Here is a 26,277-nt window from a genome sequence, read left to right as displayed (position 1 = left end):
AAAACTCTGTGCCACAGACAAAAATAAAAACAAAAGGTAGGTGAACAGGTGCTGCTGCCATTACTTGATAGGTCTCGCTGGGCTTTTTTTTTGGTTGGACCCACTGTGTATCTTGTCACCAACTTGGAAGAAAGTCAGATGTGGGTGTGGCGCTATTTTGGTGTCAGGCAAGGTACCATACCTCTACGCTTATCACCTGCTTATAGACCAGTGTGAGGTTTTTGGGATGACTTGAATTCCCAAAACACTTTATCCCGAAAAAACAAAAACATAAATAATAATAATAAAATACATGAAAATATTGCGTGAATGATTTCCTTCAGATAGTGGCTGACTAATCCTGCTCACCATCTACCAAGTGGTACTACTGTACAACTGTTACATACATTCATCAAAATGTCCATGAGGGAGGGGGAGGGGGGGGAGGAGAGGGGGGTGGAGGTAAATTGGAGGGGAAGATAGAAGAAGGAATATGAGGTCCAGGCAGTGATAAAGTGACTTGTGCTCAGAAACAGGTGTTGATCCAAAAAACAAAAAAACAAATATTGTTTTAAATAGTCCAAATTCGAAAGGCCCAGGTTATGCTGTGCCTGCAAACTTTTTTTTTAATCAATAAGTTTTTATTGAGTATTTCAAGAAATGGGTACAGAAAGGAAAAAGGGGGAAATGGGTAAATGGAGGAAAATGGGTTATACAACTTAAATCAATAAATAAGGGGTAGTAAGTGATATACATCTCATAGTGATATACAATCAGAAGATATAATTGTACAAAAGGATAAATAGGTACAGTATTGGACCTACTGGTTCTGTTAATGGTATAATCACCTCTAATATCATTTAAGTCACAGCTTATAAGGCCATATAGACCAGGATTTGTCAAAAGTCACACTCTGTAAAGAATTTAGTGCAATGAGGCGTTCAAAGGTATAGTTTCTGTTGACAGCTTTGACTAGATATAGTCAAAGATGCCTGCAAACTTTTTCCTCTTGGTAAAACAATATTGTGAAAAACAGTCTTCTTATTCCAGTGTGCTTTCGTGACTGCCTTTAAAACGTGCTCCTACTGTGCGAACACTCACCGGATACTGTCACCCCTGCAGGGGTATTGCGTGGTCACAGTTTGTGCCACTGTGAAAAAGTCTCTGGCTTGCCGGATCGTGTTTATGTTAACATAAAAAAGAAGGGGTGCCCATAGCGTAAAAACGTTTGAAAGTTTTATTCAAAGATAAATAGAATGGTACTCACATTATGAAAATGTCAATATAGCATGAAAGATCTGAATTTGAACCGTCAAAAATCCTTGGTATGATCTGTTTAGGAGATGACGCAAGACGTTGGTCAGGCCACACCCTAAGCGTTTCGTCGTTGGATGTCTACAGGAGCGTGCCGCTTGCTACATCTCCTACCCTTATATAGTGTGCGGTGTTCATGCTGCACATGCTCATTCAGTTTAACAGCGCCCATTTTGCCTGTGGTTTTTGCAGACCGAAGTCCCTGCCAATTACCTATCTACTGCAATTTAGGAGTTTATTCCCACTTGGTGTGGTTTGTATTGAAATTGGTGACTCCGCAGATCTTATTCCTCAAAACTGGCTTGGTGACACCGTTCTTTTAATATGTTTTTAATCGGTGTAGTTGTTTTGCAGGACAGCTTTTAATGAAAGACCACATATCATAGCCAGGGTTCCTTATAACGGTTTTGCACAACAACATATAGAAAAAAATATTTAATAATTAAAATAAAAATAAAATTAAAATTAAGATGAAAAATAAAACCACCTATAATTAAAAACATATAGGAACAAACACTATAATTAATACATGTTAAAACAAGGTATCCCTTGAGATGTATATGAACTATGCAAATATTTATATTCCTATAAAATTGTTAATTTGAGATTGGAGAGGTTCCATAAAAGGAAGCGTTTCATAAAAGGAGGTTATCTATATTAAATATGACAAAGCATTATTCTCTTGATCAGTTACAGTAATCCATGGATTTTGTTGATGATACTAGAGTTTATATGTTTATATGTTAGATGGAGGTAAAGTATTGAGAAGAGGAGTGCGGATAAGGCATAACAGGTGTGTAAATTGGAACCAGAGACATATAGTGGACTTTGACTGAATCTAGTATATTCCAATGTTTAGGTCAACTGTAATATATTCATACATGTATGGCTTTCTAACTGCGAGTCCATAGAGTGCATGGCCTGGGAGTGAAAAATGTTAATACATTCTTATTTCAGATGTAATTCTCTCAAAAAAGTGGATCAAATGCAATATAGTCTTAAAGCCGTCAGACACCGCCCGATGGCCTATACCACATCCTTAATTATGTTCTTGTTGGAATGATCCACCGAGGTTACTAGTAATAAGAATATATGTAATTTTATAATTTTATAGGGTATTCTGATGGGAACAAAGCATGATAAAAAATAGAAAAAAAAAAAAATATATAAATATATATATATATATATTTATTGGAGCCAAAGGCATATATTAAACTTCAGTTAAATATGTTGCATTTTCTTGCTTAGGTCGAATATAATGTATTTGTAAATATTTTTGGCAACGTTTGTATACTGCCCAGTGACCTCTGGAGTTGTTGTGTGAGCATTTATGTTGGACTTTGTTGTTGTTTGAAATCAAGTGGGTTGTATTATCCTCATTTTTTTAGGTCAAGAATAATATATATATAAAGCGAAAGCATATTGCCCGAAAATTTTATAAGCTGGAGACATGTGTTGAATGTCGTTAATATTTAGTAAACCTCTTAGTAGCAGTTAGCTGTAGTGTACTTGCAAGGCCCCAGGATTTACTGTTGTAAAAACATCCTATAGACGGTTATGTGGGTCGGATGTAGTATAATCATAAAGTAATTATAAATCCCCCACTATTTGTGTCAGGGGATGATTATTATGTCTTTCAAGGCATTGTTTTAGTGTTTACTTAACATGCCCCAAAGACTAAAGCTAAAAGTTGCTGAGAAAACAGTTTAGGTCCACATCAATGTTCATTCCTATTGGTTGGAGGGTATCTAACTGGAAAATCCACTTAGTTTCATTTTGCGAGATCTTAATTCTTTTATTGTCGCCTCTCCAGTGTCCCTTTATTTTGTCAATAGCATAAAAGACCATGCAAGTTGGATCTTTGTAGTGATAGTCTTTGAAGTGCCTAGAGACACTGTGTTTGTTGAAACCATTTTTTATGTTGGTAATGTGCTCTCTGATTGTAACGTGTAACTGCCTGGTTGTTCTTCCAACGTATTGTTTATGGCACGGGCACTCTAGTACGTAGGTGACATGAGTATTATTGCAGGTTATTAGTTCCTTTATATTATATTCCCTTCCATTGGCTGTGGACCTAAATTTTGTTATTTTTTTAGATGTTTTCTTACTGACTCTACATGGTAAACACTTCCCACATTTGTGAAATCCTTTTAAATTTTTTACTATTTTGAACTGTTTTGGGGGTCAAGGGCATTGTGTACTAACTTATTTCTGAGGGTTGGGGCTTTTCTGTAAATGAAGATGGGTCTCTTCGGCAATATGGGGTTTAGAACTTTGTCCGATTGCAGAATAGGCCAGTGTTTTTTTATTATGGATTCCATAATCTTATATTGTTTGTTTTATCCTGTCAGGAATGCCAGATCCAGCTTCTTATTCTTTTCTTTCCTGTGATGGTCCGGTTTACCCTCTATTAATATTTTCATGTCCATATTTTTCACTTTTTCTTTTAGTTTTATTAACTCCTTCCTTTTATACCCTTTTTCCACAAATCTATTGATTATGATGTCTGCTTGTTCCTCATACTAATTTTTATTGCTGAAATTTCTGAATATTCGCATGAGTTGTCCCTTAGGGATATTCCCAATCCATTGTGGATGATGGCAGCTACTGGTTGGGATGTAACCGTTTCTGTCCGTGGTCTTGAAAAACGTTTTTGTGTTTAGATATCCATTATTTTTATAAACCTGTAAATCAAGGTAGTCTATGCTTTGTCTGTTCCAGTTTGCCGAAAACGTGAGCCCATAGATGTTGTGATTTATCTTGTCAAAAAAGGATTGCAGCTTCTCTTTCTGTGCCGCCCCACACTATGACAATGTCATCTATGTATCGATGGTACAGCTTCAAATTTCTTCTGTTTAGGTTATAAATTTGTTCTTCCTCTCACCTGTTGAGGAACAAGTTAGCTACGCTGGGGGCATACTTGGCCCCCGTGGCTACTCCCTTTACTTGGATGTAGAAATCCCCTTTGTGCCAAAAATAGTTATAGCTCATGGCCAGTTCTAATCCATCCAATAAGTACCTAATTTGTTCTTCTTTCAGGTTGGTTTGTGAATATAGTGCCCATTCCACACTACTTAAGCCATGTTTGTATACAGAGAATTTACGTCGATGGTTACAAGGATGTCCTCTTCATGTATTTTGAAATTACTCAACTCTGCAATCAATTGCCTGCTGTCTTTCAGGTAGGATTTTCCCTCCGCTACCAGAGGTTGTAAATATCCATCTAGCTAAGCTCCTAGTCTAGAAAACAGTGAATCTATGCCACTTATTATGGGTCTGCCGGGGGGGGTTAATTTGGTTTTTATGAATTTTTGGATTGCCCTTTAGTTTCTTGTATGTGTCGGGTGTTTTCAATAGTTTTTCCATTTCTAATTCATAATCCCTCTTGTTTAATATGACAAGGCCTCCGCCCCTGTCAGCCGGCCGGATGACTATATCTTTTTTCTTCTCAGTTTCCTTGATGGTGTTCCAGATGTTGTTTTTTATTTTCTTTGGTTTCATCTTCCTTAGGTCTTGTTCAACCATCTTTTTAAAGACCATGAGACTTTCGTTTTGTTGCATATTAGGGTTGAATATAGAATTGTTTTTAAGTTTGGAATGCTTAAAAAAGGGGAGGATCCTTCTCTGTTTGTTCCCTATCTTTATCTTTCGTTAGGAAAAATGTTTTAATATTAAATTTTCTTACGAATTTTTTGAGGTCTATATATGTTTCGAAGGGGTCTAGATTTTTATCTGGGGCATATTTGAGACCCAAGTCAAGCACCTTCATTTCCTCTTCATTGAAGGCTGCTTCGCTTAGGTTAAAAATGCCTCCTCCTAGTACTCTCTTCTTCTTTTTCTTGTTCCCTCCTCTCTTTCCTCTTGTTCGTTTCCTCTTCCCCATCTCTGTGGTCTGTGTGTTTGTTCCATTCTGTCTTCCCATTGTATTTCTTCCTGTATTCTGTTCCTCGGTCTTGTGTCTGTGTGTCTGGTTGCCCTTGGATTCCACTCTTGTCGGGGGTCTCCATTGTTTCGATTCCTGGGTGGGAACCTGAAAGGTTTTCACCCCCTTTGTGGTCCAAAGGGGCCATTGTTTCCCCTGAATGGTGACCTCTTCCTGAATAATGAAGGCATATATTTAAAGGGGTGAAAAAAGAGGAATTCTAACCAAAAAGGAAGCAAAGTATCTAGTCCCCGAGACGGCAAAAACTCCAGTCATTTATTATGTCCCCAAAATTCATAAAAACCAAATTACCCCCCCCCCCCGGCAGACCCATAATAAGTGGCATAGATTCACTGTTTTCTAGACTAGGAGCTTACCTAGATGGATATTTACAACCTCTGGTAGCGGAGGGAAAATCCTACCTGAAAGACAGCAGGCAATTGATTGCAGAGTTGAGTAATTTCAGAATACATGAAGAGGACATTCTTGTAACCATCAACGTAAATTCTCTGTATACAAACATCATACAGAAGGACGGCTTAAGTAGTGTGGAATGGGCACTACATTCACAAACCAACCTGAAAGAAGAACAAATTAGGTACTTATTGGATGGATTAGAACTGGCCATGAGCTATAACTATTTTTGGCACAAAGGGGATTTCTACATCCAAGTAAAGGGAGTAGCCACGGGGGCCAAGTATGCCCCCAGCGTAGCTAACTTGTTCCTCAACAGGTGGGAGGAAGAACAAATTTATAGCATAAACAGAAGAAATTTGAAGCTGTACCGTTGATACATAGATGACATTGTCATAGTGTGGGGCGGCACAGAAGAGGAGCTGCAATCCTTTTTTGACGAGATAAATCACAACATCTATGGGCTCACGTTTTTGGGAAACTGAAACAGACAAAGCATAGACTACCTTGATTTATAGGTTTATAAAAATAATGGATATCTAAACACAAAAACGTTTTTCAAGACCACGGACAGAAACGGTTACATCCCAACCAGTAGCTGCCATCATCCACAATGGATTGGGAATATCCCTAAGGGACAACTCATGCGAATATTCAGAAATTGCAGCAATAAAAAATTAGTATGAGGAACAAGCAGACATCATAATCAATAGATTTGTGGAAAAAGGGTATTAAAGGAAGGAGTTAATAAATCTAAAAGAAAAAGTGAAAAATATGGACAGAAAAATATTAATAGAAGGTAAACCGGACCATCACAGGAAAGAAAAGAATAAGAAGCTGGATCTGGCATTCCTGACAGGATACAACAGACAATATAAGATTATGGAATCCATAATAAAAAAACACTGGCCTATTCTGCAATCGGACAAAGTTCTAAACCCCATATTGCCGAAGAGACCCATCTTCATTTACAGAAAAGCCCGAACCCTCAGAAATAAGTTAGTACACAATGCCCTTGACCCCCCAAAACAGATCAAAATAGTAAAAAAATTAAAAGGATTTCACAAATGTGGGAAGTGTTTACCATGTAGAGTCAGTAAGAAAACATCTAAAAAAATAACAAAATTTAGGTCCACAGCCAATGGAAGGGAATATAATATAAAGGAACTAATAACCTTCAATAATACTCATGTCACCTACGTACTTGAGTGCCCGTGCCATAAACAATATGTTGGAAGAACAACCAGGCAGTTACACGTTAGAATTAGAGAGCACATTACCAACATAAAAAATGGATTCAACAAACACAGTGTCTCTAGGCACTTCAGAGACTATCACAACAAAGATCCAACTTGCATGGTCTTTTATGCTATTGACAAAATAAAGGGACACTGGAGAGGCGACAATAAAAGAATTAAGATCTCGCAAAATGAAACTAAGTGGATTTTCCAGTTAGATACCCTCCAACCAATAGGAATGAACATTGATGTGGACCTAAACTGTTTCCTCAGCAACTTTTAGCTTTAGTCTTGGGGGCATGTTAAGTAAACACTAAAACAATGCCTTGAAAGACATAATAATCATCCCCTGACACAAATAGTGGGGGATTTATAATTACTTTATGATTATACTACATCCGACCCACATAACCGTCTATAGGATGTTTTTACAACAGTAAATCCTGGAGCCTTGCAAGTTTTTTTTTTTTATCATTTTTTTCCATTTTTCATCATGCTTTGTTCCCATCAGAATACCCTATAAAATTATAAAATTACATATATTCTTATTACTAGTAACCTTGGTGGATCATTCCAACAAGAACATAATTAAGGATGTGGTATAGGCCATCGGGCAGTGTCTGATGGCTTTAAGACTATATTGCATTTGATCCACTTTTTTGAGAGAATTACATCTGAAATTGTCAAGCTAGGAGCATATAACAGGTAACAGTTCAGGTGTTCTGATTATGCAAATAGTTCAAAGAACAAGACATACCATGAGCAGGTCTGAGCAGAGCAGGTCAGCTGGGACTTGTAGTTCACCACTGTAGATGTAGGTAGATGTTTGCTGGACCTTGTAGTTCACCGCTGCAGATGAGGTTAGATGGTGTCTGGTGCTTGTAGTTCACTGCTGCAGGTAAAGATAGATGTCTGGTGCTTGTAGTTCACCGCTGCAGATGAAGGTACTACAGTAGAATCAGGCAAAGCGTAGTCTAAGCAAGCTGGGTCATACACAGGAAGATCAGAGTCCAAACGGTACCGAATCAGAAGCAAGCTAACAGGGTCAAACGAGCCGGGTCATACACGAAATACGCAGAGCAGATATCAACTGGGTCAAACACAAGGTAAACTCTAACACGAGCAATGATTGAATGCTGATACAAGTGATTTAAAGGTGAGCTGGCCAATCATTGTTGTTTCCCAGGCAAAGGCTGTGTCAGGTGAGTTGTGCTGGGTCCTAAAGGGATCCTAGTACTGACAGTACCCCCCCTTTCTCGAGGGGTTGCTCCTGCACCCCCAGGCTTACTTGGGTAACGAAGATGGAACTTCTTCTTAAAGGGGTTGTAAAGGTAAACATTTTTTCTATGCATTAAGGTGAAAAAACTTCTGACAATACCGACACCCCCAGCCCCCCCGTTTTACTTACCTGACGCCTCGAAAGTCAGCTTCTCGTTCCCGACATCTATTCCTCCGCTCACCCTGGCCGCTGATTGGCTACAGTGGATGGATTGGAAGCAGCGCAGCCATTGGCTTGCGCTGCTGTCAATCACATCCAATGACGCGGCGCGCTGGGGGGCGGGGCCGAGTGATACAGTGAGCGGCTATAGCCGCCAGCTGTATCACGGGAGCATGCCCGTAAGCACTAACCACCATGCGAGGGAGCTCGCATTAAGGTGGTTAATGCTTGCGGGGAGGAGCTGAAACAGCCGCCGAGGGACCCCAGAAGACCAGGTTCGGGGCCACTCTGTGCAGAACGAGCTGCACAGTGAAGGTAAGTATAACATGTTTGTTATTTTTTTAAAAAAAATTTTACCTTTACAACCCCTTTAAGTCGGTCAGCATGAAGATCACGAGCTGGGACCCAAGATCGATCCTCTGGGCCAAAACCTTTCCAATGAACGAGATATTGTAAGGAATTGCGCACTCGTCTGGAATCAAGAGTAAATGCCACTTCATATTCCTGAGTGTCCAACACATCCACAGGCTCTGGTTCATTTAATTAGAGGCTGGAATGAACAGGTTTCAACAATGAAACATGAAAGACATTTGGAATTCGCATGGATGGGGGGAGTTTTAATCTATAGGATACAGGATTAACAATCTCCAAAATTTCATAGGGCCTGATGAATTTTGGGCCAAGTTTTTTAGATGGAACATGCAGGGACAGATTCCTAGATGATAGCCAACTTTATATCCTGGTGCCTTTGAGCGCCTCTTGTCAGCCATTTTCTTAAAAGCCTGCACAGAGCGAGAAATAGCACGATTAACATCAGACCAGATTTTGGAGAAATTTTCAATTGTGGTGTTGGCATCTGGCACATCAGAGGGTGGCAGATCAAAGGAGCACACACGAGGATGCAACCCGTAAACACATGAGAAAAGAGAGGTCCCTATAGATGTGCTGGCACAATTATTAAAGGCAAACTCTGCCCATGGCAGGAAGTTGACCCACTCCACCTCATCATTGGCCATCAGACAACGTACCATCTTCTCTAGAGTCTGATTAGTCCTTTCTGTTTGTTCGTTTGTCTCAGGATGATATGCTGAAGAATATGATAACTTAATCCCCAGCTGAGAGCAAAGGGCCTTCCAAAACTGGGCTATAAACTGAGAGCCATGGTCTGAGACAATGTTAATTGGTGCCCCATGGAGCCTGAAAACATGTTTAATGAATAAAGATGCCAGTTCTTTAGCAGATGGAAGTTTCGGAAGCGGAACAAAGTGGGCCATTTTACTGAACCTGTCTACCACCACCCAGATCATGGAACATCCCTGGGATGGAAGCAAGTCAGTGATAAAGTCCATAGATAAATGGGTCCAGGGACAGGTAGGTATTGGTAGAGGACGTAGGAGATCGGGCGGCTTAGAGGTACTGCTCTTGCTTCTGGCACAAACTTCACAGGCCTGGACGAAGGCTAACACATCCTGCCTAATCGATGGCCACCAAAGGTTGCGAGAGATAATCACAAAAGTTTGTCTAAACCCCGGATGTACTGCAGGTTTTGATGCATGTACCTGCTGCAATACCTGCAAACGAAGAGCCAGCGGCACAAAAAGCGGAGGGAGTGGAGGGAGGGGCTTCAGCCTGTGCAGGTAACAAGGCCTCAGAGATGTCAGTCTGGGTGAAAGCCAAAATCCTATCCTCAGAGATAATGGGTTGTGGAGGAAGCGGAGGAGGAAACTCTGATAAAAAGCTGCGAGACAAGGCGTCAGCCTTAATGTTTTTTGGTCCTGGTAAATATGAAATTGTGAAGTCAAATCTGGAGAAGAACAATGACCACCTGGCTTGACGTGAGTTCAGTCTTTTAGCAGAACGGATGTATTCAAGGTTTTTGTGGTCAGTCAGAACTATGAATGGATAGCGAGCTCCCTCCAGCCAATGTCTCCATTCCTCCAAAGCGAGCTTTATGGCTAGAAGTTCTGTTGCCTATATCATAATTGCGCTCTGCTGAGGAATATTTCCGAGACAAGTAGGCACAGGGGTGGATGGCAGCATTTACAGGATCCTTTTGTGACAAGAGTGACCCCACCCCTACTTCAGATGCATCTACCACCAAAATAAAAGGTAGCTCAGGAACAGGATGGCATAGGATTGGTGCAGAGGTAAAGGCTTTCTTTAACTGAGTGAAGGCTGCCTGGGCTTCAGTAGTCCATTTAAAGGTAGTCGGAGTCTTCCTGGTGAGAGAGGTGATGGGATGTGCAATGGTGGCAAAGTTCTTAATGAATTTTCGATAGAAATTTGCAAAGCCCAGGAAGTGCTGAACTGCCTTCAGGTCTGAAGGTGGTGCCCAGTCTAAAATGGCTTGAATCTTGGCTGGATCCATGGTGAGGCCTGTGTCAGAAATTAGGTAGCCTAGCAAAGGTACTTGTTTAACATGGAAAGAACATTTTTCAGGCTTTACAAAAAGGGAGTGAATCTTTAATCGGGCCAATACCGAGCAGACATGTTTCTGATGTGTTTCAAGATTGGGAGAATATATCAAAAGGTCATCTAAATATACAAGCATGAAGCGACCCAACATGTCACGGAAAATGTCATTCATAAAGTTCTGAAAGACAGCTGGTGCATTTCTGAGACCGAAAGGCATGACAAGACATTCGTAATGACCATCCTTGGTGTTAAAGGCTGTCTTCCTCTCGTCGCCTGCATGTATGCGCACTAGATTATAGGCTCCCCTTAAGTCCAGTTTGGAGAAGATTTTGGCTCCCTGGATTTGAGAGAACAATTCTGTGATGAGAGGAAGAGGATACCGATTGGGAACAGTTATTTTATTTAGACCTCTGTAATCAACACAAAGTCTCAGTCCCCCATCCTTCTTTGGGACAAAGAAGCATCCTGCTCCTGCGGTAGAAGTGGAGGGATGGATGAAACCCTTAGCTAGGTTTTCCTGGATGTATTCTTGCAAGGCAAGATTCCCTGGCTCAGACAGTGGAAAGACTCTCCCTCGAGGAGGTGTAGTGTCAGGCAAGAGGTCAGTGGGACAATCATAACTGCAATGAGGTGGTAAAGTGTCAGCAATCCCTTTAGAAAACACATCCCAAAAGTCCTTATAACAAAGTGGAATCTGTTCCATTCCCACTTGACAGGTAGCAAGTCGAACAGGGTGCTGGATGCAGTTCTTTTTACACTGATTGGACCAAGCCAGAATATTTCCTGTTCGCCAGTCAATTACAGGATTGTGCTTCTGAAGCCAAGGAAGGCCTAGGATCAAAGGAGTGGATGGAGAGTCAATGACAAGACATGAAATCTTCTCCCAATGCAAAGCCCCCAATTATAACTGGAAAGGGTTGGTGGCTTGGAGCACTAGATCTTGTGAGAGAGGCCGATTATCCACGGAAATCAGGCGGACTGGGCAATCTAGAGCAGGAGTTTCCAGGGACAAAGAGGTAATCAGAGTCTTATCAATAAAATTCTCAGCGGCTCCAGAATCTACCAAGGCCAGCAGTTCATGAGCCCCTGTCCCAAAGTGAATGACAGCGTGTAAAAGAATACGATTGTCCCCCTGAGGAGATGAGAGCAGACCTAAGGTAACCTCCCCGCAATTACCTAGGTCCTGGAGTTTCCCAGACGTGTAGGGCATGAACAGAGCATATGACCCTTGAGGCCACAATACAAGCAGAGTCCCATGTTACGCCGGTGCGTGTGTTCCTGGGCAGATAACCGGGTGGAGCCTAACTGCATAGGTTCTTCCTCAGATTTGGCACTGGAGGTGGAATAGTCAGGTGGCAAGGGAGGTATATAGTTTGCCACAGCTGTAGTTTGTTCTCGTCTCCTCTCTCGCTGGCGGCGGTCAATTCTAATGGCTAAACTCATAGCCTCCTCCAGTGAGGCTGGGTAGGAGAAGTTGACCAGAACATTCTTAATTGCATCTGAAAGGCCCATTCTAAACTGGCTGCGGAGTGCTGCATCGTTCCAGCCAGATTCCGGGGCCCACCTGCGAAACTCTGAGCAATACATTTCAGCTGTGGTAGTTCCTTGCTTTAAGTTACGCAGGGTTGATTCTGCAGTAGCAGCACGATCTGGATCATCATAAAGCAACCCTAGGGCTTCAAAGAAGGCATCTACTGTTAGCAAGGCTGGATAGTTTGGTTCCAAGTTAAAGGCCCATGCCTTGGGGTCACCCTGTAGTAGAGAGATAATGATTTGAACCCTCTGAGTTTCAGGGCCAGACGAGGATGGCCTTAACTTGAAATATAATTTGCAGCTGTTTTTAAAGTTACAAAACCCTTTACGGTCACCAGAAAACCGATCAGGCAAAGGAATTTTTGGTTCAGATGGAGTTTTTGTAGGGGTGGTAATAGAAGGAGATTGCACCTTGGTGAGCTCTGTGGCCATTTCCTGAACTTGATGGGATAAGCGGCAAAGTTCCTGTGCAAACAACTGAGCCTGCTCAGGATCCATGATAGGTTTCCTTTATTATGTATGGCTCGTGTTAATGTCAAGCTAGGAGCATATAACAGGTAACAGTTCAGGTGTTCTGATTATGCAAAGACTTCAAAGAACAAGAGCATATACCATGAGCAGGTCTGAGCAGAGCAGGTCAGCTGGGACTTGTAGTTCACCGCTGTAGATGTAGGTAAATGTTTGCCGGACCTTGTAGTTCACCGCTGCAGATGAGGATAGATGGTGTCTGGTGCTTGTAGTTCACCGCTGCAGGTGAGGATAGATGTCTGGTGCTTGTAGTTCACCGCTGCAGATGAAGGTACTACAGTAGAATCAGGCAAAGCGTAGTCTAGGCAAGCTGAGTCATACACAGGAAGATCAGAGTCCAAATGGTACCGAATCAGAAGCAAGCAAACAGGGTCAAACGAGCCGGGTCATACACAAAATATACAGAGCAGATATCAACTGGATCAAACACAAGGTAAACTCTAACACGAGCAATGATTGAATGCTGATACAAGTGATTTAAAGGTGAGCTGGCCAATCATTGTTGTTTCCCAGGCAAAGGCTGTGTCAGGTGAGTTGTGCTGGGTCCTAAAGGGATCCTAGTACTGACAGAAATAATAATGTATTAACATTTTTCACTCCCAGGCCATGCACTCTATGGACTCGCAGTTAGAAAGCCATACATGTATGAATATATTACAGTTGACCTAAACATTGGAATATACTAGATTCAATCAAAGCCCACTATATGTCTCTGGTTTCAATTTACACACCTGTTATGCCTTATCCGCACTCCTCTTCTCAATACTTTACCTCCATCTAACATATAAACATATAAACTCTAGTATCATCAACAAAATCCATGGATTACTGTAACTGATCAAGAGAATGATGCTTTGTCATATTTAATATAGATAACCTCCTTTAATGAAACGCTTCCTTTTATGGAACCTCTCCAATCTCAAATTAACAATTTTATAGGAATATAAATATTTGCATAGTTCATATACATCTCAAGGGATACCTTGTTTTAACATTTATTAATTACAGTGTTTGTTCCTATATGTTTTTAATTATAGGTGGTTTTATTTTTCATCTTAATTTTAATTTTATTTTTATTTTAATTATTAAATATTTTTCCTTTTTTCTATATGTTGTTGTGCAAAACCATTATAAGGAACCCTGGCTATGATATGTGGTATTTCATTAAAAGCTGTCCTGCGCAAACAACTACACCGATTAAAAACATATTAAAAGAACGGTGTCACCAACCCAGTTTTGAGGAATAAGATCTGCGGAGTCACCAATTTCAATACAAACCACACCTAGTGGGAATAAACTCCTAAATTGCAGTAGATAGGTAATTGGCAGGGACTTCGGTCTGCAAAAACCACAGGCAAAATGGGCACTGTTAAACTGAATGAGCATGTGCAGCATGAACACCGCACACTATATAAGGGTAGGAGATGTAGCAAGCGGCACGCTCCTGTAGACGTCCAATGACGAAACGCGTAGGGCGTAGCCTGACCAACGTCTTGCGTCATCTCCTAAACAGATCATACCTAGGCTTTTTGACGGTTCAAATTCAGATCTTTCATGCTATATTGACATTTTCATAATGTGAGTACCATTCTATTTATCTTTGAATAAAACTTTTAAATGTTTTTACGCTATGGGCACCCCTTCTTTTTTATGTTAACATAAACACGATCTGGCAAGCCAGAGACTGCTGCACAGTGGCACAAACTGTGACCACGCAATACCCCTGCAGGGGTGACAGTATCCGGTGAGTGTTCGCACAGTAGGAGCACATTTAAAGGCACAGTCACGAAAGCACACTGGAATAAGAAGATTGTTTTTCACAATATTGTTTTACCAAGAGGAAAAAGTTTGCAGGCATAGCATAACCTGGGACTTTCGAATTTGGACTATTTAAAACAATATTTTTTTTTTGTTTTTTGGATCACCACCTGTTTCTGAGCACAAGTCACTTTATCACTGCCTGGACCTCATATTCCTTCTTCTCCCTTCCCCTCCATTTTTCCTCCACCCCTCCTCTCCTTCCCCCCCTCCCCCTCCCTCATGGACATTTTGATGAATGTATGTAACAATTGTACACTTTGCTAAGTAGTACCACTTGGTAGATGGTGAGCAGGATTAGTCAGCCACTATCTGAAGGAAATCATTCACGCAATATTTTCATGTATTTTATTAATATTATTTATGGTTTTGTTTTTTCGGGATAAAGTGTTTTGGAAATTCAAGTCATCTCAAAAACCTCACACTGGTCTATTAGCAGGTGATAAGCACAGAGGTATGGTACCTTGCCTGATACCAGAATACACTTTGCTAGTAGTACCACTTGGTAGATGGTGAGCAGGATTAGTCAGCCACTATCTGAAGGAAATCATTCACGCAATATTTTCATATATTTTATTAATATTATTTATGTTTTTGTTTTTTGGGGATAAAGTGTTTTGGGAATTCAAGTCATCCCAAAAACCTCACACTGGTCTATTAGCAGGTGATAAGCATAGAGGTATGGTACCTTGCCTGACACCAGAATAGCACCACACCCACATCTGACTTTCTTTCAGCACAGCTTTTTCCACCTAGGTGGCAATTGCATTTGTGGAGGCAGCAATTCTGAGCTATAGTTGCATTTATCTCCACTGCGCGGATTCACCATTACTCTTTTTGTCACCAACTTGACCATTCACATGTACCAGGATGCAATTGCTTCCAATGCAATACACTGCCACTTAAAAAACAGAATCCTCTAGCCGATACGTCACTTCTGGTGATGTCACATCACATCCCTGGAGCGCAAGTCAGTTTCCAGTCTCATGGCTTTATCAGAAAGTGCTGTATTTACCTGGTGCTGGTCTATAGGCTTACATACATGTGAGTGTGATGTAATTGTAAGGTTTTACATGGTTCAATAAAGTTGGCTGCTTTGCGCAATTAACCTGATACTGATTTTTGAGTGGCAGTGTATGGTATTGGAAGGAATCGCATCCTGGTACATGTGAATAGTCAAATTGGTGACAAGATACAAAGGGGGCCAAACCAAAAAAAGTGCAGTGAGACCTATCTAGTTATAGAAGGTCCATCCAGTGTGGTGAGTGTACATCCATGTGGGGTACCTGAAGTGGTCACATGTGTACGAATGGCACCAGCACTTGTTCACCTACCTTTTGTTTTTTAAGCAATTATTATTTGAATGGGAATTGTTGATACATTCATTGTTTTTTCTGGTGTTGTTTATTCATTGTGTGCACATTTACATGTGGCCCACAGTTTAGTAATTTTGATTCTCATTTTGGCAGCGTGGTCTATATACACAAACAATATTGGAAGCCTTGAACTGGTAAAAATATTCTATTCATGCTGGGAATTATCCTATTTACTTGTAGCCCTATATACAGAGTTATCTATAATTCCTGATGTCTGTGGGGTTGATTTACTGAAATTGAAGAGTGCAAAAGCTGGTACAGCTGTGCATGATAACCAATTGGCTCCTAACTTTAGCTTGATAAATTAAGCTTTTACAAAAAACCTGGAAGCTGATTGATTTCTATACCGAGCTGCACCATATTTTGCTCTCTGTAGTTTTAGTAAATCAACCCAATTGCCTCTACCAATATCCAAATCTGTGACAGTTAAACAGTTGAAACATTTTTATTTTATTAAAATGAAAGGAATACTTTAAGCATACAGCCTGCCATGAATTCCTAGACCAAATAGTCTTAGCAGCAATTACTTTGTTGAGGGTTGTTTATGTAAATCACATCAGCAGGTCCTTGGCTATAAATCATTGGAGCATTTCACAAATTAAATCACTCGCTCCAGCATCTCTTTAATTTGCATTGCGATTTGTACAATGCAAAAAAGGCAACATGGCTGGGAACTGGATATTGGTGTAAAGCCACTATGTGATGTTAATACAATCCCCTCTGTTAGATAACAACATGTGCCCCAGTGTCTGTGCTTTATAAAAAATATGACTATTTCTACCTTATTTCAGAGCGTCTCCTGACGCTCACCTGACTGCTCAGCTCTCTCCTCTCCCAGTCTGACAGCTACAGTGGGAGGGGCCAAGAACTCCCGCTGACGTCAGATGGGAGGAGGGGAGATGAGGAGGAGAGAGCCAAGCAGTGACGTGAGCGCTGAGCGGCGTTTTAAAAAAAGGTAGAAATTGTCATATTTTTTATAGAGCACAGATACTGGGGCACATGTTATCTATAATCAAAATTTTATTTTACATTTTTCTGATACAACATGTTGTTATCTAACAGAGGCTATTCTATTAACATCACATCATTTTAAAACAGCAGGGAGGGGAGCAGAGTGGCACTGGTAAGAGCTGACAGGCAGGGAGGGAGGGAGGAAAGGAGGACAGAGGAGGTCAGAGGAGAGCTGCGGATGATGGAGGCACATAGACTGACCATGGTGTCAGGGCTCAGCAGCCATGATAAGCCAAGCAGGATCAACCATGTATTTCAGGTGATACGGGGGCCAAATTACGTAACACAAGCACTGTGCTGTATAGCATGCTTTAACGAACAGGATCCATTTTTTTTTAGGGTAACAAACACTTTAAAGTGTAAAGTAAGCATATATAAAAGGCCCTCTTTTATCCAGTTATGTTTTTATTTTTTAGGAAAAAAGAAAAAAATTCTTTTTATTTATGTTTTTATTTTTAAACACTTATCTGTATTTTAAGCATGACCCAAATCTGCCTTTGTTTTAGCCTCCTGTAATACCATGCACATTACCATGCAAACTTGGAGAACGTGGACTAGTACTGCAAGTCCTATTGGTATTATTATTATTAAAATGTTCTATATTAGACATACAGATTGCTATATATTCTATTTAGCTTTATTCTACTATAGGGCATATTTCCTTATTTATGTGTATTGTGTGCATTTGCAGTCAATAGCTGACAACATTTTGGTGGTTGTTTAGCTACTGTTCAGATCAAGGGTCATGACATAAGGAGGATTGGCCTGATTACATCATTTAGCCACATGATTTTGGTTGTTCTGGGAGGCTGGCTAATTTTGGTAACAGGTATGCCTCAGTATGCTGTATACAGAGGGGTGGTCTAGGTAAATCAGTAGCCATGTAATGCTGACCAGGTCCTGTGGCTGTTTGATACAGGTCCTAGAAATAGGCCAAGATGATGTTTGAAGGAGGATGGAAATGGCCATAACGGGGGGAGAAAATATGCCTTATATAATCCTATTTTTAACTTCACACTGCAGCCCATGATGGTAACCTATAGGCCAAAACCTGTTGGGCGGAGCCAGCAGGAATGAAGTAGGAATCTTTACTGGATGTTGTTCCTAAAAAAGCTTTTATTGAGGGATATCACCTACTAAAGATGAGGTAAAAGAACAATTGTATGATCTTAAATAAGATAAAGGTATGTTGATGAAAGTTTGGACTTAACTGCATACAAGCTTAATCTGACCTTCTATTACCTAGAGATCTCAACCACTGGTAAGTTGCTCAGTGTGTTGTCAGGTGGAGTGTCAGCTCACTATTATGTGGATCTGAGGAACCTACTTTTGGAAAAATGTATAGATTTGGGATTCCATTTTGGTGTATCTGCAAATTATTAAAGATTATTTAAAGCACCATTTATATGTGATTGTAGTTTTATGGTGGTTGTGTATACCAATTTAAAGTGTGTTGCTCTACATTTAGACTGTCATGGAAAACACACATTTCGTCCTATTGTAAGTTAGTACTGTAAGTCAATATGGTTTTACTGCATTGTACAGTGCTGTGAAGTTAATAAATGGAGCTTCCTAATTTGAAGAAAGTGCAAAAAAAAAAAATAGCTAATGCATGAGGCCGAAGACAGGAATTTCTATAGACCATAATGACAGTCATTCATATACAACTACATGCACTGGTGAAGTGCCATTGTAGTCTATGGAAAGTTTTGTCTTTAACATGGCACATAAACTGTGGCATCAGTGGCTAGGCTCCACAATATAAAACCTGGCTTTATACCACAATTTGATCTTGCCTTTGGGGCTGAAGGACAGAAAAGTTGTATCTTGAGGGATATGTGCAAAGACAGACTTATAAAGTGAAATGTTCTATATACCCATCTCACCACCTTCAAATACAAGCATTTGTAAGTAGGCATAGACTATCAAACCCCAAACATGACTTACTTAGATATAAGTCCTTGTGCTTGTATTAATAAAAAAATATATATTATCACACTACTCTGCTACAGATAGCTGACTCACTTTTGAGTATTTAACCTGGGTTCACACTAGTGCAATGCGGGAACCAGTGCAATTCCAGCCCCAGTTTCCGCATTGCTGCTCTCCCGCAGGCAGTTCACACTGCCTTCTGCGAACCGCTGTGGGTGTCATTAACAAAGTTAATGACACCCCCAGACCCATGCGATTCGATTCTAGTGCGAGGAAAAACAAGTCCCTGCACTATTTTCTGTGCAAATCCAATGCAAGTTCAGCCATACAACTGTATGGCTGAACTCTCATTGCTCAGATATCGCATGTGATCGGCACCTGCAGTGTGGGTGCGAATCACATGCGATCTCTGAGATCAGGCTAGTGTGAACCCAGGCTTAGCAGTTATGCTTGAGATAATGGGGTTGATTTACTAAAACTGGTACACACAGAATCTGGTGTAGCTGTGTATAGAAACTAGCTTCCAGGTTTTATTGTCCAAGCTTAATTGAACAAGCTGAAGTTAGAAGCTGATTGGCTACCTTGCACAGCTGGACTAGATTTTGCACTCCCCAGTTTTAGTAAATCAACCCCAATGTGATCACTTACACAGAAAGCCAAAACATTTTTTCATATGTAGCAATCCTTAAACATAATCAGTGTGCTTTACCTTTTAAGTTATTACTCTTCAGTCAAAAATTTTAAAGGCACTAAATCTCAGATCTGACCTAGACAGTGATTCCAAGATTTGACATGCACCTCTCTATCTTTCTTTCATTATTCTGCACAAAAGGGGCTACCTGACAGTACAAAATTTTCCCATGTCATGCATTTTGACTGTTTTGCAGACAAACGATTCTCCTAGTGTTATGTGACTATATCACACGTTACCAATGATAGTCTCTGTGGCAGTCTTTCTCCCTAGGCTAAATTATTTAAATAATAATAGCCAGAATAGGTGGCCTGATTTTAGAATATGTTATAGTGGTACAATATATTTTCATAAATGAGGTTATCTATTAGAAGTATTAGGGGTTTATCTGTTTGACTGTGTTTAGTTTTACAAGCAGCACATTTTCAGCTTCCTTTCATTTCCTCTTACTCCTGCTAGCAGTGTAGAGACTATTTTCCTCATTTACACTGGCTGAAAAAGAGCAGGGGGTGGGAAGTAGAGTAAGTGTTGCTGTGAATAAACAAAGTACACGTTTGCCTTGACACAAATTTCCACATATTGTGTACAATTATAAGAACTGCAATGGTATATGAAAACTTCATACTGTTAATTGTTTCTTTGCCTGGTCAACAACTGTTGCTTTTTCTACTTTAATGGTGCTTGTTTTAGCAATTAAACTAAATACATAACAATCTAAATGAATGATCAGAGTACAAAAGGATTCATTAAAAATAAATTCAAAATTCAAAAGGATTAAATGAAATAAAATGTACAAATGAAAAATTATTGGATACTCAATAGCATAAAATGTTATATTACAGGTAAGAAAGTGAAAGCCATTTCTGATTGCTACATGCAACGAAAGTATTTTTTCTATGCTACCCGCTTTTTTCTGATTAACTTTAGACAACAGTGCACAGAAAAATGTTCTCACATTTTGAAGTGCACAGAAATGCTCAGTAGTTGTTGCATTGTTTAGTGGTATGTGTCTAAACAATAAATACTTTTTAAACTTACAAACTAATATAGTATACCAACATCCACAAATGTCTTAAAGTGTGATGATACATTTTCATTGTCTTTATCCAATGTCCATGTGCTTTATAAGCCACCCTATACTGTATCTCTAATACAACCTTGAACTTTTGTCAAAGTCAGAAATTTCACCATTCTATTCTCACTGCAATCATTCCCCCATTCCCCAACTGATGACGTGAACATTTAAATCCTCTTCTGCACCTAGGTTCTGACAGGGATTGCATAGAAGAGAACTCACTAATTAGCATGGTCCTCCACCCCCAGGCTGATTGACAAGATAGGCAAGATAGTGTTTGCTATACCAATTGTTTCCTTGATATTTATGAGCCTAACAGTGTATACATAAGCCATGAGCACAATACTCTGGGCCCCTGTCAACGGCTATGGTCTTGTATCGATGGCATCGGTTTGACATTAGTCTGAGATGCTTGTGAGATCATTCAGAAATCATTAACAGGTTAAATTGATCAGGAGTTGATCGCCTTATGACCTGCATTTGTCCTGCTCAAGTGGATTTTGCATCCTCTTAGACTTGTATGAGAATGCAAAACACATTTAATGCAAACAAAAAGTCCATTGCCCATCACCAAAATTAAGGTACAAAGAACATATACAACCTAGTAGTGACTTAAGTTGACAAGGGAAAAAAATAACTAAATTTTTTTGCTTAGTTAAGATGGACTGTGAAAATATTATAGTAATAAAAACTGTGGCAATTATATGTCCATGTTTCCTTGTTATCTAATGCTATCTCAAATTAACCTTGATTTGCAATTTACCTACAAAGACAAATTTATGGTACCAAGTTTATTGACAATACTTGCTGTACATATGAATATTAAATTATCATTAGGAATGACTGCTGAATAACTTACCCTGCTAATAGAGAACACCAGGCCGGGTTTCCCAGAACAGACACCCATAAAGCAGTGGCGGAACTGCCAGAAGAAGAGGTGCTCCATTATGAATGTGATGAGGCTTAGTGCCATGGCTGCACCCAGCATGTAGAAGACTCCAGCCATATTATCAATGTCTAGCTGACTACTCATCACTTCATTTTTTTCATTGTGGCAGATGCCAGTTAGCCATAGAGCTTCTAATTCTTCCATTTCCCCTACAAAAATAAACAGATTCTTATCACATTCAGCAAATGGGATAGCAAGAACATTTATCATATCGATATGTTTTTTGAAAAAAAAAGGAATCAAAAAATTATATTCTGTCCTGTAGATTTTCTTATCTGATATAATATTAATAAAGATCCAAGCTGCATTCTTCCTTCTGATATTCTGAGAAAGATTAAAGTAAGTGTTTGCACTGGGAATGCAGCATGAAAGTGTGGTTACACTGCGGAACTACACTAATTTATTTTTAATATTCAAAGCAAGCTCATTCATCCATCTACAGTATAGCTCTATGCTTTATTTTGCTGAGAAATCACTTTGAAAAACACCTCCTTGCATTTCGGGCCATGGCCATCTTAAGTAAGAGCAAATGATTCATGTAGCATTTACTTTCTGGAATTCATCTGCTCTTAGCTCAGGCATGAATGCAGGAGAGTGTGCTTAGCTTTTAAATCCTCCTCCCCTCCCGCAGACTCCTGGGATGTATGACACCATTTGCTTAGGCCTGGAAACCAGGAAATAACTGAAAAAATAAAAAAAAAGTTTAATACAAATAAATATAATATACTTTCCTATATATTTGCTAATGCTAGCAGCATAAGGATTAAAAGTAGTCAATGTTGATTGAGAGAGTGAAATTCTGGTTTAAGGCAACACACCTCACCAAGAAAGATAGACTTAAGCATTTAAATATAACAGGACTGCCCCTAAGGTGGATCTTCATGGTCTGCAGAGTGGCAGTGAAGCGCTATAAGTTGCAGTACCTGGTATTGGAGATTATCGAGACACTGTCAGATGGGGTGATCTCCTGCCTGACAGTGGGAGGATAATATTTCCAGCTCAGACTAGAGAGGCAGAACAGCAGCATGGAAGAGTGCAATCAGCTTGTAACAGCAAACACCTGTGTAATCATAGGACTATTTTTGCTCCTGGAGACTTAAGGGATACATAATTATTAATATATATATATACACACACACACACACATATACTGTGTATATTTATATATATATATATTTATATATACTGTATATACAGTGGGTAAAATAAGTATTGAACACGTCACCATTTTTCTAGGTAAATCTATTTCTAAGACTGGGTTCAGACTCACACCTAGGGCCGGAGCATCCCTGTTCACCGTTTCAGGTCTGATTTCAGTCTGAATTTTTGGCTGAATTTGGACCTGAAACGGTCCAGAAGACGCACAGGACTCCTGTGCAATTCGCACTGGAGCCGCTCTGGAGATGTGTGAACCAGCTCCACAGAGAGTCAGTCACAATCTCCTGACATGCGAATTGGAAATCCGCATTTGATTCACAGTAGTGTGAATCCAGCCTATTGACAAGACATTTTCACCACACGTCTGTAACAACCCATGCAATCCATACATACAAAGAAACCAAAACAAATACGTTCAGAAATGAAGTTATGTGTAATAAAAGGTAATGACACAGGGAAAAAGTATTGAGTACACGCTAACTGAAATGTATTTAATACTTGGTACAAAATCCTTTGTTGGTAATGACAGCTTCAAGACGCCTCATGTATGGAGAAACTAGTCGCATGCAATGCTCAGGTGTGATTTTGGCCCATTCTTCCACACTAATGCCCCGTACACACGGTCGGATTTTCCGATGGAAAATGTCCGATCGGAGCGTGTTGTCGGAAATTCCGACCGTGTGTGGGCTCCATCGGACATATTCCATCGGATTTTCCGACACACAAAGTTGGAGAGCAGGAGATAAAATTTTCCGACAACAAAATCCGTTGTCGGAAATTCCGATCGTGTGTACACAAATCCGACGGACAAAGTGCCACGCATGCTCAGAATAAATAAAGAGATGAAAGCTATTGGCCACTGCCCCGTTTATAGTCCCGACGTACATGTTTTACGTCACCGCGTTTAAAACGATCGGATTTTCCGACAACTTTGTGTGACCGTGTGTATGCAAGACAAGTTTGAGCCAACATCCGTCGGAAAAAATCCTAGGATTTTGTTGTCGGAATGTCCGAACAAAGTCCGACCGTGTGTACGGGGCAAAACAGTCGTCAAATCTTGAAGGTTCGGTGGGTCTCTTCTATGAACTCTGGTCTTTAGTTCTTTCCATAGATTTTCAATTGGATTCAAGTCAGCTGATTGGCTGAGCCATTCTAGCAGCTTTATTTTCTTTCTTTGAAACCAATTGAGAGTTTCCTTGGCTTTGTGTTTGGGATCATTGTCTTGCTGAAATATTCACCCTCATTTCATCTTCATCATCCTTGTAGATGGCAGCAGATTTTTATCAAGAATGTCTTGGTACATTTTTGCATTCATCCTGACTTCAATGACGTAAAGTTTTCTAGTACCGTATCCTGAAAAACAGCCCCACACTATGATGTTCCCACCTCCAAACTTCACTGTTGGTATGGGGGTGTTTTTGGGGTAATGTGCAGTGCCATTAGACCTCCAAACATGGTGTGTATTATGGCATCCAAAGAGTTCAATTTTGGTCTCATCTGACCATACGATATTCTCCCACTATTTCATAGGCTTGTCTAAATATTGTGCAGCAAACTTTAAACAAGCTTCAACATTCATTTCCTTCAGCAATGGAGTCTTGTGTGGCGAGCGTGTATACATGCCATGGCAGTTGAGTGCATTACTTATTGTTTTCTTTGCAACAATTGTACCTGCTAATTCCAGGTCTTTCTGAAGCTCTCAACAAGTGGTTCTTGGCTCTTGGTCAACCCTTCTGATAATTATTTTTGCTCCTCTTCCAGAAATCTTGCGAGGAGCACCTGGTCATAGCCGGTTTATGATATAATGATGTTCTTTCCACTTCCAGATTATGACCCCAACAGGGCTCACTGAAACATTCAGATGTTTAGAAATCCTTCTTTAACCAATGCCATCAGTATATTTTGCAACTATAAGGTTGTAAAGGTCTTGAGAGAGCTCTTTGCTTTTACCCATCATGAGATGTTTCTTGTGCGACACCTTGGTAATAAGACACTTTTTTGTAGGCCATCAGTTGAGACTGAACCAGCTGATGTAAATTTGCACTGACAAGGGGCAGGATTTCTTTCTAGGCACTGATAGATTTCAGCTGGTGTCTTGGCTTTCCATGCCTTTTTGCACCTCCCTTTCTTCATGTGTTCAATAGTCTTTTCCCTGTGTCATTCTATTTTATTACACATAACTTAATTTCTGATCTTATTTGTTTTGGTTTCTTTGTATGTATCAATTGCATGGGTTATTACCTATATGTGGTGAAAATTTCATGTCAATAGCACCTTTAGAAATATATTTACCTAGAAAATGGTGACATGTTCAATACTTATTTTGCCCACTGTACAGTGGGGCAAAAAAGTATTTAGTCAGCCACCAACTGTGCAAGTTCTCCCACTTAAAAAGATGAGAGAGGCCTCTAATTGTCATCATAGGTATACCTCAACTATGAGAGACAAAATGTGGAAACAAATCCAGACAATCATATTGTCTGATTTTTGAAAGAATTTATTTGCAAATTTATAGTGGAACACAAGTATTTGGTCACCTACAAACAAGCAAGATTTCTGGCTCTCACAGACCTGTATCTTCTTCTTTAAGAGGCTCCTCTGTCCTCCACTCATTACCTGTATTAATGGCACCTGTTTGAACTTGTTTTCAGTATAAAAGACACCTGTCCACAACCTCAAACGGTCACACTCCAAACTCCACTATGGTGAAGATCAAAGAGCTGTATATATATATATATATATATATATATATATATATATATATATATATATATATATATATATATATATATATATACACATTTTTTTCTGTCCATTTCCTTCTGTGATACTGAGTCTAAAAAAATGTATACTGATAATGACTGATGCATGTACATGGTTTGTAAGTATGTAAATGTTATTCATATGATTAATTTGTCATTTGTTATTTTCCATGATAGATATTGTACCATGCTCCTTGAGGGTAGGAACCGATGTGAATGTACAATGTATATGTAAAGCGCTGCGTAAATTGACGGAGCTATACCAGTACCTTAAATAATAATAATAATATTTATGGCAAGTGGATCCTGATGAAGCAATTTTATGTGTGAAACATTTTGATCCACCAAGCCTTTTTGAACATACATTATGCTATTGAATAGTAATATAGAAAGGATATGGAATGTTTTTGTAATATTTGTATATTTTATATGCACTAATAAAATTGTATTTTATATGGTTGCCAACACATGTCTGTTTTTGAGAGGCACATAATTTACCCCCCTACTCCAATCCTGTGACACAGAGTGTGGAGGTCTATTTTTGCTCTAACTGTTCAAAAAACCCTTAAAAACAGTGGCATGGAGAAGGGCACCTTAATGCACAATACAATAAACCTTGAAGAAAATGAGCTGCCACGATGGGTTTCAACAACTGTCTGCTAAGCACAGTAAATTTAGTTTACATTGGGCATGAAATCACAAAAAACTGGACAGCAGAAGACTG

General features: G+C 39.7%; 1 protein-coding gene across 1 annotated transcript in view; it reads right to left on the bottom strand.

Moving 5' to 3' along the window:
* Positions 1-26,277, bottom strand: part of GRIN2B (glutamate ionotropic receptor NMDA type subunit 2B) — a 1,456,453-nt gene that overhangs the window by 37,683 nt on the left and 1,392,493 nt on the right. Inside the window, exon 13 of the mRNA XM_073592711.1 lies at positions 21,544-21,782. Coding sequence (XP_073448812.1) covers positions 21,544-21,782 — 239 coding nt within the window. The remainder of the gene's footprint in view (positions 1-21,543; positions 21,783-26,277) is intronic.

This window comes from Aquarana catesbeiana, linkage group LG07 (genome assembly GCF_042186555.1).
Source record: "Aquarana catesbeiana isolate 2022-GZ linkage group LG07, ASM4218655v1, whole genome shotgun sequence".
NCBI classification, from domain to species: Eukaryota; Metazoa; Chordata; class Amphibia; order Anura; family Ranidae; genus Aquarana; species Aquarana catesbeiana.
The sequence above is the reverse complement of the archived record's forward strand: the minus strand, read 5'-3'. Positions and strand labels throughout refer to the sequence as shown.